Source organism: Mus musculus, chromosome 1 (genome assembly GCF_000001635.26).
Source record: "Mus musculus strain C57BL/6J chromosome 1, GRCm38.p6 C57BL/6J".
NCBI classification, from domain to species: domain Eukaryota; kingdom Metazoa; phylum Chordata; class Mammalia; order Rodentia; family Muridae; genus Mus; species Mus musculus.
Window position 1 is genome coordinate 160,726,771 of NC_000067.6, and position 16,998 is coordinate 160,743,768.

Sequence of the window (16,998 nt, forward strand, 5' to 3'; positions counted from 1 at the left end):
ACTGCTAGCACTGTTGATCTGCAATTGCAGCTCAGTGGTACCTTGATCATAAACAAGATGCTGCAATTGACCTCAGCACTTACAAAAAGATGGAATTTGTTTCACCAAATGGAATACATCATTTCATTTTTCTGATTTTGTTTAATTCATATATTCTGGAATTCACTTTTTCCTGCTTATAAATAAAAGCATCCTACACTGTAAAACAAGTTGTCCTCAAACTCTTAATAGTCACACTTTCACCAACTATTAGATTACCCTAAACTACTTTTCCAATACCAAATTAATTCTTAAATCAACTACTTAACATTTTTAGCACTAACAGCTCTACACAAATACTCCTGCAGGCATTTACAGTTAATGTTAACAGTAGAACCATATTTATAGCACAGCATTTAGAACTATAAAATATTTTAGTTATCCCCTTATGGGTTTGAATAAACAAAGAAAAAATAATAAAAGCAGTAACTGATATTAAAAAGAATTGAAGACCTCAAGTCTTATGTACATAAAACAATAAACTTACTCATTAAACAAACTTTTAAACTTTTTCTTGCAAAAAGTAACAATCTGGTGCTATGGATACACTGGAAAACTTCCAACAAATACAAATAAATTGTGATTAGGTTGAGCAAGAATCATTAAGTCAGCCAAAAATCACAAAAGTTAGCCTACATTTCAAATTTAACTCTAATGACATTAGTTTAAATGTCATGTCTCACAAATCACTATTTCACAAAAAAAGGTTAATACTGTGTGTGAATGCTAGAGTCAGTGGGCAGGAACAAAGGTGATGCAGGTATTAGCAAGGTAGAGCTCAGAAACACTGACTATCAACGTTAGTTCTTAGAACACTATACAGCCAATTATGTAAAGTAAATTAAAAATGCATATCATGGCAAACACTTCAATACACAGCACGTTCTTAAAGCACACACTCACAAAAATAATCTAAAATAGGCATTTTTCTGTAGAAGGCAAATGTTTATTGACAAATAATACAGAAGAATTGTTTCTACAGAAAGCATCTACAAAAAACACTAGACACATCACTGGGTATCTGACTGTACTGCTGGGAATAGGGGTTACACAGACATCTGCAACAAGGGACAGATTACAATCTTAACTACTGTAGAATTTAAGTACTTTTATTTTCTATATTTCAGTATTTTCCAAATGGCAAATATTACACAGCTAAAGTTCAAATGTTACTATTTAATGACAAAGTACTTACATATATATAGTTCCTTTTTCCAAATTAAAGTTCCAATTAATATCCATTAACACAATCTATTCTTTAGAAATACTAATTACCAAGGAATGTTCATTCAAGAAATAAATGTGAGGCTAGAGAGATGGCTCAGTGATTAAGAGCACTGGTTGTTTTCAGTTCAATTCCCAGCACCTACATGGCAGCTCACAACTGTCTGTAACTCTATTTTCAGGGGATCTTATGCCCTTCTATATTCTGCAGGCACTGCAAGCACATGCTGCACAGACATGCATGCAAGCAAAACATCCATACACATAAATAAGTACATTAGTTTTAAAAACAAAGAAAGGAAGGTAGGTATGTAGATACAAATATCACTCCATGAGAAAAGCATATAACTGGGTATGGTAGACACTTGACTTTAATCCCAGCACTTGGGAAGTAGAGGCAGGCAGATCTCTATGGGTTACCTAGTGAATTCCAGGACAGCAAAGGCTATTATAGAAAAAAAAAATCGAAAAAGTGAAAAAAGAAAAACAATGTGTTAATTTTTTTAAGTGAACAACTTGCTTGAATGCATTATCATTAAAAATAACCAAAATAGTTTAAAAAAATAATACTGGCCAGGCAGTATTGCCTTTAATCCCAACATTCAGGAGCCAAAGGCAGGCAGATCTCTGAGTTCTGGGCCATCTTGTCCAATAGATCAAGTTCCAGGACAGCCAGGAATGCACAAAGAACCCTTGTCTCAAAAAGAAAAGAAAAGAAAAGAAAAGAAAAGAAAAGAAAAGAAAAGAAAAGAAAAGAAAAGAAGAGGGGAGGGGAGGGGAGGGGAGGGGAGGGGAGGGGAGGGGAGGGGAGGGGAGGGGAAGGGGAGGGGAGGGGAAGGGGAGGAGGAGGGGAGGGGGAGGGGGGAAGGGGAAGGAGAAGGAAAAAGGAGAAAAAAGAAGAGAAAAAGAAAAAATAAAGAAAAAATTACTGTCCAGAAGGGCATGGTGGTTCAGTCTTGTAAATCCTAAACTCGGGAGACTATAGGTACATGCACACCTTCATACACACACAGACACAAATAAATACTTACAGGTGCACATAACACACACATACACACATACACACAAATGAGGGGTGAGGGAAGCTTTGTTGCAGGATATTTGTGTTTACCTTGTGAATCCCAAGATTGTGTTTCTAGTTGTAGTGTGGCTCACCCTTAGCACACACCTTTAATCCCTCTGGCTGGAATACAGACATGCCTTTAGTATATAACTTAAATCCCAAACAATGAAGGTAAAGTTAGTTTGTAGAAGGAAGCACCCTGTTTGAAAGTGATGTCTAATTGAGTGGCAGACAAACTGATGAATCAGAGAAAGATGTGACAGAATAGGATATGCTCAACTCCCAGGGAAAGAGAAGGGAAAAGGAAGATATTTAAGAGAGCAGTGCAGGCAGAGAGAAGAAGGAAGGAGGCAGTTTTTACAGGGAGAGTTGTACAGAGACAAGTTGCAGAGAGAGAACAATCTAGACACAGGAGAGCAGTGCAGGCAGAGAGAAGAAGGAAGGAGGCAGTTTTTACAGGGAGAGTTGTACAGAGACAAGTTGCAGAGAGAGAACAATCTAGACACAGGTGAAGACAGAACAAGCCAGAAAAATGAGAAGCCAGAAGGTCAGAACATACTGCCAGAGTTAGTTTGAGGCCAAGCAGTGCAATTCAGAGAAGCTAAGAGAACCCAGTTGGAGTGAATCAGCTAGGAGAGGATTTTGAGCCAGAACAGTTGAGTCGGACTGGCCACCAGAGTTCAGCGAGAACTAGGAAGGGGTAAGCTTATTCAGCAGTAGGTCTCAGAGCTGGAAAGATTCGGCCTAGATTAGATTGTACAGGGGCTAGAAGCTTCCAGGATGAAGCCTAGATCAACAGAGCAAAGCAGTAAGACTAGGACACAACTGAAATAGGGAAAAAGTTACTTTTACAGATCTTAATATAACCTAAATTCCTTAAAGTATTCTTTTAAAGCTACGTGTACCACAAAGACACAAGAGACATGATTACCTCCTTATCTGTCTTTACGTTTTTGTCTGCAATACCTAAACAGAAGCCTTACATCACTCTCCCTGTACAAAGATTACAGACATTAAGATACATTTGGTTGGACTGCCCAACTATTTTGCAATGTATTACAAAGATCCAGTCCAATAGGGTTACAGAAGTTTGCAAGGTCAAAAAGCCAAATGTATCCAGTTATCACAGTGTCCAAGAGAGTCATCACCCACGCTGGCTGAGCTTTCCCTCTCCCACTGTCATTATCTGCTGCTTGAAGAGATGAATTCACGGTGAAATAAGAGCATCATGGGCCATCTGTTACTGCTTGAGAAAATGTCTTCTTGCCTTTAGTAGAAAAACCTTCCAGTACCATCCAGGGACTCTAAGAAGAAAAATTAATTAATGGCATTGCCATATAATGTACATAAATGACAAGAATGGTCTGTCTGTCCTTTAGTCCCTAAGCTACTTGTGCCCACCAAGAAGGTATCCCTTCACCACAAAACAGAAAAATTGGAAAACAAAATAATCAGATGACCAGTAAATGTAACTAAAATATTTCAGATTAACCCAAAGTATAATTATAGTTTATTTTTGATGAGGTGAGGAAGATATTGACAGATGCTGAAAAGACTACATAGTATGTTTGAGTAAACCACAAACATAACTGAAATGTAAGCTATGCAGTTAATAAACCCACTTACAAAGAAACAATGAAAAACAAAAGCTTAAATTTATTTTTTAATATTTTTAATTTGATCTTTATATTATGTGTCAGTGTGTCTTTCTGCCTGTCTGTTGTCCCACTCCCTTCCCCTCCCCGCCCCCCCTCCCCGTGTATGTGTGTGTGTGTGTGTGTGTGTGTGTGTGTGTGTGTGTGTGTTTTGTACACATGGGTAGAGGAATCACACAAACTATCATCTAAACCAGAACATTTTTTAAAATAAATGTAATGGTATTAATAATATAAGACAACAGGCACAAGTTAAGGTTGCTCCAGGCAAATAGAAACATAAGGTCAGTTGATTAAATAAATCCTATCCATACCATGGGATGTTATTAGGATCAATCAAATAGAAGCTCCATATAGTGTCTGACATAAGCTCTCTATATAGTGGGTTACTCAACATTTAGGAATGTTCCCTCTTTAATAAGGTTTAATGGCCATGCCGTGTACCTCCTTTTTCAAACAATATATTCTGACCAATAGTGACTGACAATAAAACACTCTAAAACATGTATTTTTTAAAAATTTATAGGGCTAGAGAGATGACTTAGTGGTTAAAAGCACTGACTACTCTTCCAGAGGTCCTCAGTTCAGTTCCTAGCAACCAACCACATGGTGGCTCACAACCATCTGTAATGGGGATCGGATGCCCTCTTCTGGTGTGTCTGAAGACAGCGACAGTGTATTCACATACATGAAATAATTAAATAAATCTTACAAAAAAAAATTATTCATGGAAATTACTTTCCCACAACCAGCAATACACTGCCTAGAAATGTCATAAATAGTAGTACCCACAAAATTATGTCAAGAATTTTCCATTCCCCCCCCTTTGTTCACCCACTGTTAAAAGCGCTTAAACAATAAACAACTCCTCCATTCATAAATAAATAGATTCTGTAATTCCAAAGGAAAGGTACATACCATCAGTTACAGAAATGCTTGCAGAAGGTTCCCTTTCCGTTTCCTCCTAGGACAGCACTTCCATCTCACAGCAGCAGGTTCTTGAGTTCTTCAGAGTTCTCCTTACTGTTCAGCTCCAGTGATCCGGTAACCATACAGGTATATTAAGTGACAGCTGTCAACATGAAGTGCCAGGACTCTACCAATTTGTTTCCCCATGTCTGCAGTGAAGCACGTAATGACCAGAAATAGTCCTACGTTCACAAAAACCCATGCACTGTTTCAACATGCTTCCATTCATGACTACCACACACCAAGTATGCTGACAGCACACGTGGACCCATTCACTCTCTCCAATCACAGCTTTTCAGAAAGAAGTCAGTATACAGTTCAGGCTGATACACTGGCCGTATCTGAAAAATTAGCACAACTTGAAGTCTATGTAAGGCATGAATTCTGGCAGAAAATTTCTATAGTTACAGTATAAATTATGTGCTGTCAAACATGTTCATTTTAGTGCAAAGCAAAATAATTGCCAAAGCAAAGAAATAGCATGCTAATCGTACTTGATGTTAAACTCACAAAGATCTACATTTCAATGAAAGATCTCATGTTGTAGTCATAAAAACATCTATAATTAAAACTATGTGTTCATCCTGCATGGTAAATAAAGACTAGAATGGTGCTGCTTCCAGCATTTTCTATTGACAATTTAAATTTCCAAAGCAAGCATACCTGAAAATTTGCCCACACAAACCCACTTTTCTTTGTTTTCTGTTTGGTTGGTTGATCTTGGAGGGTTTGTGTGTGTGTGTGTGTGTGTGTGTGTGTGTGTGTGTGTGTGTGTGTGTGTTCTGTGTTGTGTTGTGTTGTGTTGTGTTTTAAGACAGGTTTTCTCCGTGTAGCCCGAGCTGTCCTAAAACTTGCTCTGTAAGACCAGGCTGGCCTCAAACTCAGAGATCCATCTGCCTCTACCTCCTAAGTACAAACTTCCTTTTCAAAGCCTTTGAAATAGCTTCAAGTACTAAATTAATATAATTTGAGGGGGGACAAGTCAATAAACTCAGAAAAGAGAGTATATGCAAGCATTTGATTCTGAACTATTACTCCAATGAAAGAATAAACCACTAGTTAACAGTAATTGCTAAGAATATACTGACATCTTTAAAGGATTCCAAGTTCCCTAACTCTGTGTGAACATTTGTATGTTAAGCTAAGCCAACTTAGAATGAACTCAAGCCGGGCGTGGTGGCACACGCCTTTAATCCCAGCACTCTGGAGGCAGAGGCAGGCAGATTTCTGAGTTCGAGGCCAGCCTGGTCTACAAAGTGAGTTCCAAGACAAGCAGGGCCGCACAGAGAAACCTTGTCTTGAAAAACCAAAAAAAAAGGAATGAACTCAAAGCTTAAAGTGATAAAAAGTATCAGCAGTGCCATGAGCAGATCTAAGAAACACTGTGTGTATGATACACAAGTGACAGCATTAAACAACTATCAGACCCAGCAAAGAATCAGGGAGTACTAGAGACATCTTTAAAAACCACTTGAACTACTGAACTTAAGTAAAATAATAACAGGCACAAAAATAATCATCGTTTCAGAGTCTAAACAAATAGTACAGTAACCATAGGGTAGAAGGACAATTTACCAAATGGTATTTTCTATTACACCTGTTGTACCTACAATATCATGCATGTTCATGCACAATATAGCAGGCTTATTTAGTGTTCTATATTCAATTCCATACTACTTGCAAATATTAACATGGTCTCTAAAGTATCCAAGTTTACATACTGTCTTTCTATGACAGGAAAATCAAAAGTTCAAAAATATTATCCTAATTCAATCCTGTAGAAAATTGCTGCATTGTATGATACTTACTGCCTCTTTAATTTCACAGGAGAAAACATGTATCTGAAATTCTTCTGAGCCATGAGAACTCTCTGTAAATGCAAAGCAATTGCTCTCGGCTGTCCCATCATGCCCACGTGCACAGAAAAGCACTTTATAAATTGGAAAAGATGCTATCTCCACATTGCTTGACTGGTCTATGATTCTGCAGTAATTTAAAAAAAGACATAAAATATCAACTATCAAAGAACAAATCATGCCAATATATGATAACATAATGTAACTACCTTCAAATCACAAAACAGTTATTAATACAAGTAAACAAATTATTTTCATGCTATGAAAAATCTAACATATACATATATATATATACATATACTATATACACAAAATCATTTTACTTTAACAATTTCTTCATTCTTGTGTTTCCTAGGAGCCAACTCATATGCTATTCAAAGTCAACTATATATATATATATAGTTGACAGCAAGGTAAGAGTAAGATTGTTAAGAAAAAATTGTTTCAGTGGAAGAGAGAATGGGCTAGACAAGCATGAGAAGGACAGATGAAAATGTGTATCTATAAATACACACACACACACACATATATATATGTATGTATATATATATATATATATATATATATATATATATATATATATACACACACACATACACATCAAATTGTCAAAGAATTTTTTTCTTGTTTTTGTTTGACTAGTTAGTTTGTTTTTTGAGATAAGATCTATTAGGTAGTAATTGCTGCCCTAAAACTCATTTTGTAGAGCAGGCTGTCCTTAAACTCGGAGATACAAACTGTCTCTGCCTGAGATGAGAGCTATTACCACACCCCACACCCAGAAAAGAATTAAAAAAAAAAAAAAAAAAAAGCATTTTTCAGATCTCTGGAAATAAAGACATGTGATTGGAAAAAAAAGAGAGAGAGAAAATGAGCAGCACTGATCAGTCCTAGAAAGTCCATTTCTTTCTCATTCCTTTCTTTCCCCATGTGTGTCAGCAAGTATTTGTTATGTGGGGTCTGTACTTGCAGATGTTTGTGTGTGCAAGTGTAAATGCACGTTCATGTACATGTACATGGAGAGGTCAATCTCAGTTACCAATCCTTAAGAGCATTCCATCTTGTTTTCTTTGTTGTTTCGATTTTCCTACCTGGAGTGAGTGGCAGCCAGCAAGCCCCATCAATCCTGTCTGATTCTGTCCCTCACCACTGGGGTCACAGGCATGTAGACACACTGGAATTTTTTTTCTAGTGGTAGTGACTCAAACTTGGGTCCTGTTTTGTACAATAAGAGTTCTTGCTCACCTTGTTGTTTGAGACAAAGTGTCTCACTGGGACTCGTGGCTGGGACTGAGGCAAACAGCACCCAGGGATCTGCCTGTCTCTGCCTCTCATTTTGAAGGTTTGGGAGACAAAGGAAAGTGCTTGCTTTACAAGTTAGAGGGCACAGTAAGACCTCTAGAATCCACAGAAAAGAAAAGAATCTGGGTGTGGTAGCCTGTGCTTGCAATACCAGTGTTCGGGAGGTCAACAGGTGGCTCCTGAAACCCTCACAAGTAGGCCAGCAAGCCAGCCTAGCAAACCTGGCAAATTCCAGGCCAGTAAGGGACTGTGACTCAAAAATTTTTTTAATTTAAATTTTTAAAAGGTAGACAGCACCTAAAGAATGCCACCAGTGGATGTCCTCTGCCTCCAAACATCTACATGTCCTCACACACATTCCACACAACTCATATTTTAACACAGTGTGTTCCTAAGACACTAAGGACATCTTTATCAAAACTTTGTAAATTTACACCGCAATTAGTCAGTACTTTGTACTTAACTTACTATCCTAATAGTTTTGAAAATACCTTCTCCAAACAAGAACAAGTTCTAAGCCTAAATGTAATTTTTAATTGGTACTATAAGTCTAGAGAGTATAAGTGAACTCATAGTTAACCTACATCTGATTTATGAAACCCCATACAGAATGCATGAGTAACTCAGAATAGTGAGTCAGACGTTAAGAAAAAGAAAGTTAAGACTTACCTCACAGATCCTTCTGGAACATTGGGCACATACAGAGTAACAGCAAAGGGGTACTGACTGGAAGCTCTCATGGTGGCCATGGCCCGTAAAGCCTCCACTTCACTGCGTGGGGAAGAAACCTTCATACATCCTAAGTATGTCAGCTTGTTAAAGAGAACACTGTCTTCTTCAGGAAATCTGCTTGGAGAAGATGGTCTGGGTGTGGAAATTTCTGGGGGAAAAAAAGAAAGAAAACAATCAAGTCAGTAGTACACACTCCATAAACACAAGAGTCGTTTACTCATTTCCCTTATTGCTGGCTCACTAGCTTGTGTGAACTACTAAGTGTTCTAATGAATTTGTTTTTCTTTCAATTAATTTTTATGATTGTTTCACCCAATTTTACCACTCTGTATAATGAACACTTTGGAGGAATACATACATAATTCAATTTGCAACATGTTTTAAAAGCTCATTACTGTTATAGAATATCTAAAAATATATTATTTAAGTCATTAACTATATTTAATATAATATAGGTAAATATCAAGATTTAAATTATTTTAATATTATTATTACATACATATATGTTGTTATGCATTTCAGTCAGCTTAGTAAGAAATATGAAGCAATAAGCAAGGTCCAGGAGTAAAAGCTTGCATTGGTGAGGAGCAAGCATTATGCACAGGGAACCTTACTGACATTTATGTTACTAGGTTTCTAAAAATGAGGAGAGGACTTTTTATAAGAAGATAAATTAATTAATTAATGGAGAGAATGAATATATTCATATATAAATACATATTATATATATAAATCTGTATAACAAAAATTCATAACTATAGATTATAAAAACAAAACAATAGTAGATAAAATTGGACCTAAAAATTATAGATAATAAAGTTAGTAAGCAAATCCTTTAAATTATTACAAATATGAATAAGGATTTTAATTTTTTAACAAAATAAGTAGAAAAAGAAAAGAAAGCAAATAATTAAAAAATTTTAAATCTGAGTAAAATAGGATCTAAAAATGAAATTCTCTGGAAGGTTATTAAACAGGATTTTTTGTCTGCAAAAGAAAAATCATTACAGAAAATTCCTTCAACTTAAAGAAAATGAAATAAGAGGACCTGAAAGCTCCCAAGAAGGACTCTGCTCAGACTCAAGAGTATACACAAATGCTGAACACTGTTAAATAGGTTACAAGAACACTAGAGAATTTAATGTGGGGAAGAAAGAGAGTTATAACTGCCAAGGGAAAGATAAATGTTTGAAAATTTCCCTGACTTGGTTGAATATATGAATGTCCATGTTCAAGAATCTCAATTATTCTTTTAAAAATACAACCTCAAAGAAAACTACACGCAGGAATCAAAGCGCTGACCTAATTATACAGGCTTGCTATCCCAGATACGTTGGAAGGAAAAAGCAAGAGGATCCCAAGTTCAAGGCCTTCCTGGGCTACAGAGCAAGTCAAAGTCAGGATGAGCAACCTGGAGAGTCACAGTCTCAAACTATCAAAGGAAAGGAAAGCTGAGCATGCAGGTCACGGGTGCCTAGCATCATGCAAAGCGTTGAGTTCAGTTCCCATCTACTGTTAAGAGAAAACGGAGGCAAGGAGGTAGACTACAGAAACTCTCCTCTGAAACTGTACAGGGGCTAAAGAAATGGCTCAAATGTTAAAAGACTGTTTACTGCTCTTCTAAAGGACCTGAATTTTGTCCCAGCAACCATGGCGAGTGACCTACAACCACCTCTAACCTCAGCTCTAGGGAATCCAATTCCCTCTGCTGGTTCTGGGCAGCACCTGCACATACTTGTGTAGATTCACAAACATAAACACACAGTGAAACAAAAATAAATTTTAAAAATAAAAAGAAACTACAGAAATAAGAAGGCAGTGAACATTTTTCATAAGCTCAAAGACCAACGAACCTGAACTATCCACCAGCAACTAAAGTAAAATAAAATCATTTCCTTATAAAGAAAACTGAAAACTAGAAATCAACTCTGAAAGAAAGGTTATCACAAGCGTGTCAACCTGAAGAAAATAATATCATCGTGCAATCCAGAGTCAACAATAACAGAAACAAAAAATATAATACAATTCTGCCAGGCAGTGATGGTGCATGCCTTTAACTCCAGCACTCAGGAGGAAGAGGCAGGAGGATCACTGAGTTTGAGGCCAGCCTGCTCTACAGAGCAAATTCCAGGACAGCCAGGGCTACACAGAGAAACCCTGTCTCAAAAAACTAAAAAGTAAATTAATAAATGCATTTTCCCTTACAAATCCTTTAAAATACATATATTACACTGTCTCCTGGGTTTTTTCAATGAATGTATGTATAATACATAATCAACATAACAAAAAGGGAATTGAAAGGAACCATCTAGTAAATTCCCCTTTAAATAATATTAAATATAATTTCATTTATTTAATAAAAATATTAAGTATAAATAAGTATAAAGATAATTAAACAAATATTAAATATAATTGACATTCATTCTATCAGGTATGTCCTTTAGAAACACCTAATACATACTAAAAATCATCTTTACTCACAAACAGGTTATCAGAGTATAATTTACCCTCATATGTTGCTGTGTTTTTGTAAGATATACTGATGGAACCAATAAGTTATTTTGGTTGAAATTTTTGACAATTATAATTTAAAATAAGGAGAGATAAACTGTGCAAAAAAGCACATGATATAAAAGATCTGTTATACTACTCTTTGATTACCAAGAATTTTTAACTTGTTCAACAAGTACTAAGGACATATTATGCGCAAAATAGCAGAGGTAATATGAGTGCTCAAACATAGAGTTCTTATTCTAGGTAGATATATATATGCAAAACCATAGAAACCTCCAACCAGAACTAAAAGCATGGTGGCCCTGATCTAAATGAAACAAAACTAAGGGGTGGGGGACAGGGGTATGGAAAGTGTTGCAAGGCTGGCCTAAAATTCGTCATTCTCCTGCCTCCCGTCTCCTGAGTGCTCTTTAAGGCCCTTCTGAATGGCACTGTCTCAAGAAAAGGAAAAAGTTAAATATTGGGGTAGACGACTGGATCATCAGTTAACAACACTTGCTATACAATCCTTAGGACTGGAGCTCAGATCCTAGCACCCAAATGCCAACTTGACATTGTACAAACACTAGGTAGCTCCAAGGGTTCCAACACTCTATGACCTTTGTGGGCACATGGGTATGTGGAATATGCATACAATGACACAGGCACACATATACACACAAATCTTTTTTCAAGATTAAAGACAATGTTAAACTGAAAGTTTTCTAACTTTCACCTTAAATCTTATGTTATTCCATCCCCTTTATTGTCTTGAAGGATCCAGCACATTACCTGTATTAGATGGATCCAAAATTAACTGGAGAGGCGGCTTAGTTGTTTGGCTGGCCGGCACATCTCCAAAGGGACAGTCTGAAATCTCACTGGATCCTTGGCAATCAACAGGTAGACCGCTTTGTCCTTTCTCGGAATCTCTCAAAATCTCTTCCATGGCTTTTTCCAACTGCTCATCACCATTGGAAGCTATCTAAAGGCAGAGCAAGACAATTCTTCTTCAATTTCTTAATTATGAGGCTTAATTTATTAAAAATACTTCATTTTGGAAAAATTAAGCTCTAAATATTCAGGCTAGAGATGGCTCAGTGGTTAAGAGCACTGACTGCTCTTCCAGGGGTCCTGAGTTCAATTCACAGCAACCACATCACATGGTGGCTCACAACCATCTGTCATGGGATCTGATGCCCTCTTCTGGTGTGTCTGAGGACAGTGATGGCGTACTCACATACATAAAATAAGTAAAACCTTTAAAAACTCTAAATATTTAAATATACAGTCAGTAAATACTGAGAATTTGTCCAGTAATCCTAATTTCACATTCCCACAATACATTGAGATCCTGAATGATAAAATCTACTAAATAAAAGAGGGGTTCACTTCACAAAAGGATTCTTCATAAAATATTGCAAGGGCTTTCAAACTACATTTGATGCAAGACCAGTGAGAAGGCTCAGTGGGTAAAAGTGCTCACTGCCAAACTCAACTACCTGAATTCAATCTCAAGATCACTCATGGTCAAAGGAGAGAGCATCCAGAAAACTGTCCATGGATTGTCCTCCACACAATAAACTATTGTATAACATACATACTACACACACACAATCAGACCATTTGAATTTTATGTGTTTTGAGAGGAAAATGGATAAGATATGGCACATTGTAAATACCACTTAAACAATAGTATTTCTTAGCATCTATACACATATTTTCAATTTCTTTATAAACCCATTAGCTCCAAGACTATTACTAATTTTCTTAGAAGTTATATTTTTTTCTGAAAATTAAGTGGGGCACAAGCCTAAGAAAATAAATGGTATCTTAAACAAAATAATGCAATACAATTGTCAAAAATAAGGCACTGAGACCATTTGAATAGAATTATGTACTAGACATAATACAAGCACTTAATAACCTCCTTTAAAGTGTATTTCTGACTCAATGATATGTTTTGATGCCATACTTACTAGCCATGTATAAAAGAGTACTTTATTATTATTTCCATTCCTATTTACAAAAAAGAGTTACCAATTCCCATGCACATATAACAGGCTTGCTTGCTTTCTATTCTTTAACTTAGGAAAAGCAACCCAAAACTTAGGAGAGAAATAATTTTTTTAAAATCCAATTGAAATTAACTGCAAAAAATATAAGATGTACACTTTTAAACTAATTAGTCAACTGTTAAACTGTCTACCAGACTCTTACACATAATTTAAAGCTAAAACTACATAACAGAAAAATCTTTCAATTAAAACCCAGAAGAAAAAGAAACAGTCAAATAAATTTATGTAAGAATTAATCAGTAAGTTTAATTCACATATTACTTTTTCTCTATTTCCCAACTATTTCTTCCTCCAAGAATTTATCAGAAGGTAAATAACCAAAAGATAATTGAGGGAAAAAAACTTTTTAAAAATCAAGCCAAATAATTAGCCTCTGGATTAATAAAACATTAAGTATTTTTATTACTACAAGGTCGTCTGAAAGAGTCAACCAAACCCTGACTTTTATTATCCAGGTCAGTACTTTAAGAAATCCTTCAGTGCTTATCCCCAGATGAGCTCCAAATAGTTAGAAGGGAGAAAGAAATTCATGAAAAACAGTGCCATATTAGAAAAAAGAAGAAACAATACCTTCAGCTGTGGCTTCCCATCATCCTTTATAGAAGTGGCATCTGTGTGCTGAGAAACCAAAACAAATTCTTCACTGTTCAGTGTGGCCACAGAATCAGATGACCCACTAACCTTCTGGAACGAAGCTCTGACCTCCATTTCAGTTCTGCAAACCTCTCTGCCCACATCCACCTGGAACAACTAAAGAGTAACAAAAGAAAAAGTAGAACCTGATTAAAAACAAACTAAAACTAAACTAAGAATCTTTTTTAAATGGTTCATATGAAAAAGAATCCCGGCAAGCAAATTATCTCCAAATGTGGAAGGCTATCTTCTTGGACTAGGCCACTCAAAGAAATGCACTCTCTCTGCTCTTAACTTTCAGACTAACAGAATACTGTTACCTGAAAAACACAACCCAGCTGTACCTCAACCAGACAGATTTACCTCGACTCAACTCTCTATTTTGTTAAGAAATACTACAAGTTTTTGTTTCAATATAGAGAGGGAGAAAAGTAAATGTATGACTAGAAACAAATTAACACACACACATACACAGGACAGAGATGGACAAGGGAGAGGGAAAAGGAGAGTAGGAGGGGGAGGGGGAGGGGAGGGGAGAGGGAGGGAAAAGAAGGAGAGGGGAGGGGGACAGGGAGGGGAGGGGGAGGAGAAGAGATCCCTGTAATCTCAGCTTCTCAGCCTCCCAGGTTTAAGACAGGGAAAGCCTTTAAGCCCAGAAGTTTAACAAGGTAAAAAAAACCACACACACACATAGTAAAACCCTATCCAATAAAATGTATTCAATTACTTTATTAAATCCAAAGCATTTCAAAAAACTTATCTCCTAAAGACCAAGTACCATACTTAAAATATTTTGCGGTTAATGAAGTTGACAAATGAATATAAACTTTAATACTCTAAGATGTGTTTTTCTTCTCTGGAGATATTAATATTTTACAACACTCAAAAGGTAAAATTTCATACATTTGTATTCATGTACCAAGTTAGGTCTCAATAATCATATTAAATGAAATTCCATTTTCTTGCTAGATCTATAGTCTCACAGAAACTCAAATTTCTAGAAGTTCATAAATTTATTCACACAACTAATTCTGACTGAAGATATTACATACTACATAACAGACAGTGATCTTAGTCCTCGGCTACATGCCTGAAGAAGGCTGGACAAGGTAGACATTGTTCCAACGCTTAAACACTAGTGAGGAAGAAAAGAAAAGGAGGGAGAGGAAGGAGGATAAAGAGAAAGTGGGGGACAGTGAGTGAGGAGAAGAGGGAGAGAGTGAAATCGGTCCAAATCTAAAAGTTTAAAGAGTAAAACAGCAAACGACAGAGAAATGGTGCAGAGCGTGGGATAACCTCAAGTAAAGTGGCAGAAAAGAACTCTTAGAGGATGGCCTCGTTCTTAATAGCTGAGTAGTATTCCATTGTGTAAATGAACCTGAGTTTTGCAGGCAAATGGATGGAACTAGAAAATATCATTCTGAGTGAGGTAATCCAGACCCAAAAGGACATGTATGGTATGTACTCAGTAATAAGTGGATATTGGGGGGGGGAAAAAAAACAAGATACAGTCCACAGAAGTCAAAAAGGTCAACAACAACAACCTGAAGTGCTTAAGTGGGGATGTCTCAGTCCCATATGGGAGAGAGAAGAAAGCAATCACAAGTAGGGAGGGAGGGAGGGACCTGGGAGGGAAAGTGGATGGGGGAGTGAGGAGTAGGGTTGGGGAGAGGGGATACCTGATCTGGTATCCAGTGAGCAAAAAGGACTGAAGTCCTGAGGGCCAGCAGAAAGAATGTAAATAGACAACTTCAGGAAATAGAAGGTTAATGGGACACCCCCCCTCACCCCACGGTCCCCCCCCCCCCCAGAGACCTAGGAAGTGAGAGACTCCCAGGACTCAAAGGGAGGGACCTTTGATAAAATGCCCAACAGTAGGGAGAGGAAACTTATAGAGCCCACCTCTAGCAGGAAGACAGAACATCAAGTGAGGGATGGGATTGCCATCCCACAGTCACATCTCTGACTCATAATTGTTCCTGTCTGAAAGAATTACAGGTATGGAAATGGAAAGGAGCCTGAGGAAAAGAAGGCCCAGCAACAGGCCCAAAGTGGCATCCAGCTCAAGTGGAGGTCCCAACAGCTGAAAGAGTCAGATGCAGATATCTGCACCCAACCAATGGGCAGAAGCTGCTGACCCCTGTGGTTGAGTTAGGGAAGGCTGAAAGAAGCTGAGGAGAAGGGTGATCCTGTAGGAGGACCAGCAGTCTCAATTAATCTGGACCCCCAAGATCTTTCAAATACTGGACCACCAAACAGGCAACATACACCAGCTGATATGAGGCCCCCAACACACATACAGTAGAGGACTTCCAGGTTCATTCAGAGATGATGCACCTAACCCTCAAGAAGGTGGATGGAGAGGGGCTGGGAATGGAATATGGAGTGTAAAAAATGAATTACAAATAAAATTAAATTTAAAAAAGAACTCTTAGAGGAAAATACATGAGCAAAAACCTAAATGAAAAAACAAATCTTAAATCAAATAGTGTTCACTGTGAATAAACGAGTAATGTGAGGAGGGCAGAATAGGCAGGCTGGCCTGAAGAAGACCAGATCCTGCACTCCATGGCCTGTCCAAGAACAAAGTCCCGAGAGATGTTCTTTCAAAGACAGCACTTTTCACTGCAGATAAACATGGCTGCAATGTTCCACTTTGCCATTAGGTGGCACTAAAACCATTAATCTTGTCAAGAAAGAAAGAAAGGAAAGAAAGGAAGGAAGAGAAAAGAAAAGAAAAGAAAAGAAAAGAAAAGAAAAGAAAAGAAAAGAAAAGAAAAGAAAAGAAAAGAAAAGAAAAGAAAAGAAAAACCCAAGTTCAAATTGCACATTTAAAAATTACTTTTCAATGTTAAAAATAAAAATTCCCAGGAATATCCAAACAACAGAGGATTGCACTCGTTAAGTACCAGTCATTTACTGCTGTTATGTAAGTAAATCACTTTGTAAGGCCA

The 16,998-nt window shown here is 37.0% G+C and overlaps 1 protein-coding gene across 5 annotated transcripts in view; it reads right to left on the reverse strand.

Moving 5' to 3' along the window:
- Positions 1-16,998, reverse strand: part of Rabgap1l (RAB GTPase activating protein 1-like) — a 574,303-nt gene that overhangs the window by 507,597 nt on the left and 49,708 nt on the right. For 2 of the 5 annotated variants that reach the window (XM_006496875.1, NM_013862.5), the window contains exons 2-5: positions 13,982-14,161; positions 12,126-12,318; positions 8,778-8,988; positions 6,759-6,933 (exon numbers count right to left, since the gene is read on the reverse strand). In XM_006496875.1, coding sequence (XP_006496938.1) covers positions 6,759-6,933; positions 8,778-8,988; positions 12,126-12,318; positions 13,982-14,119 — 717 coding nt within the window. In that variant the 5' untranslated portion in view covers positions 14,120-14,161. The remainder of the gene's footprint in view (positions 1-6,758; positions 6,934-8,777; positions 8,989-12,125; positions 12,319-13,981; positions 14,162-16,998) is intronic. The other 3 variants (XM_006496876.2, XM_006496878.4, XM_006496877.3) reach the window with 3 other exon arrangements.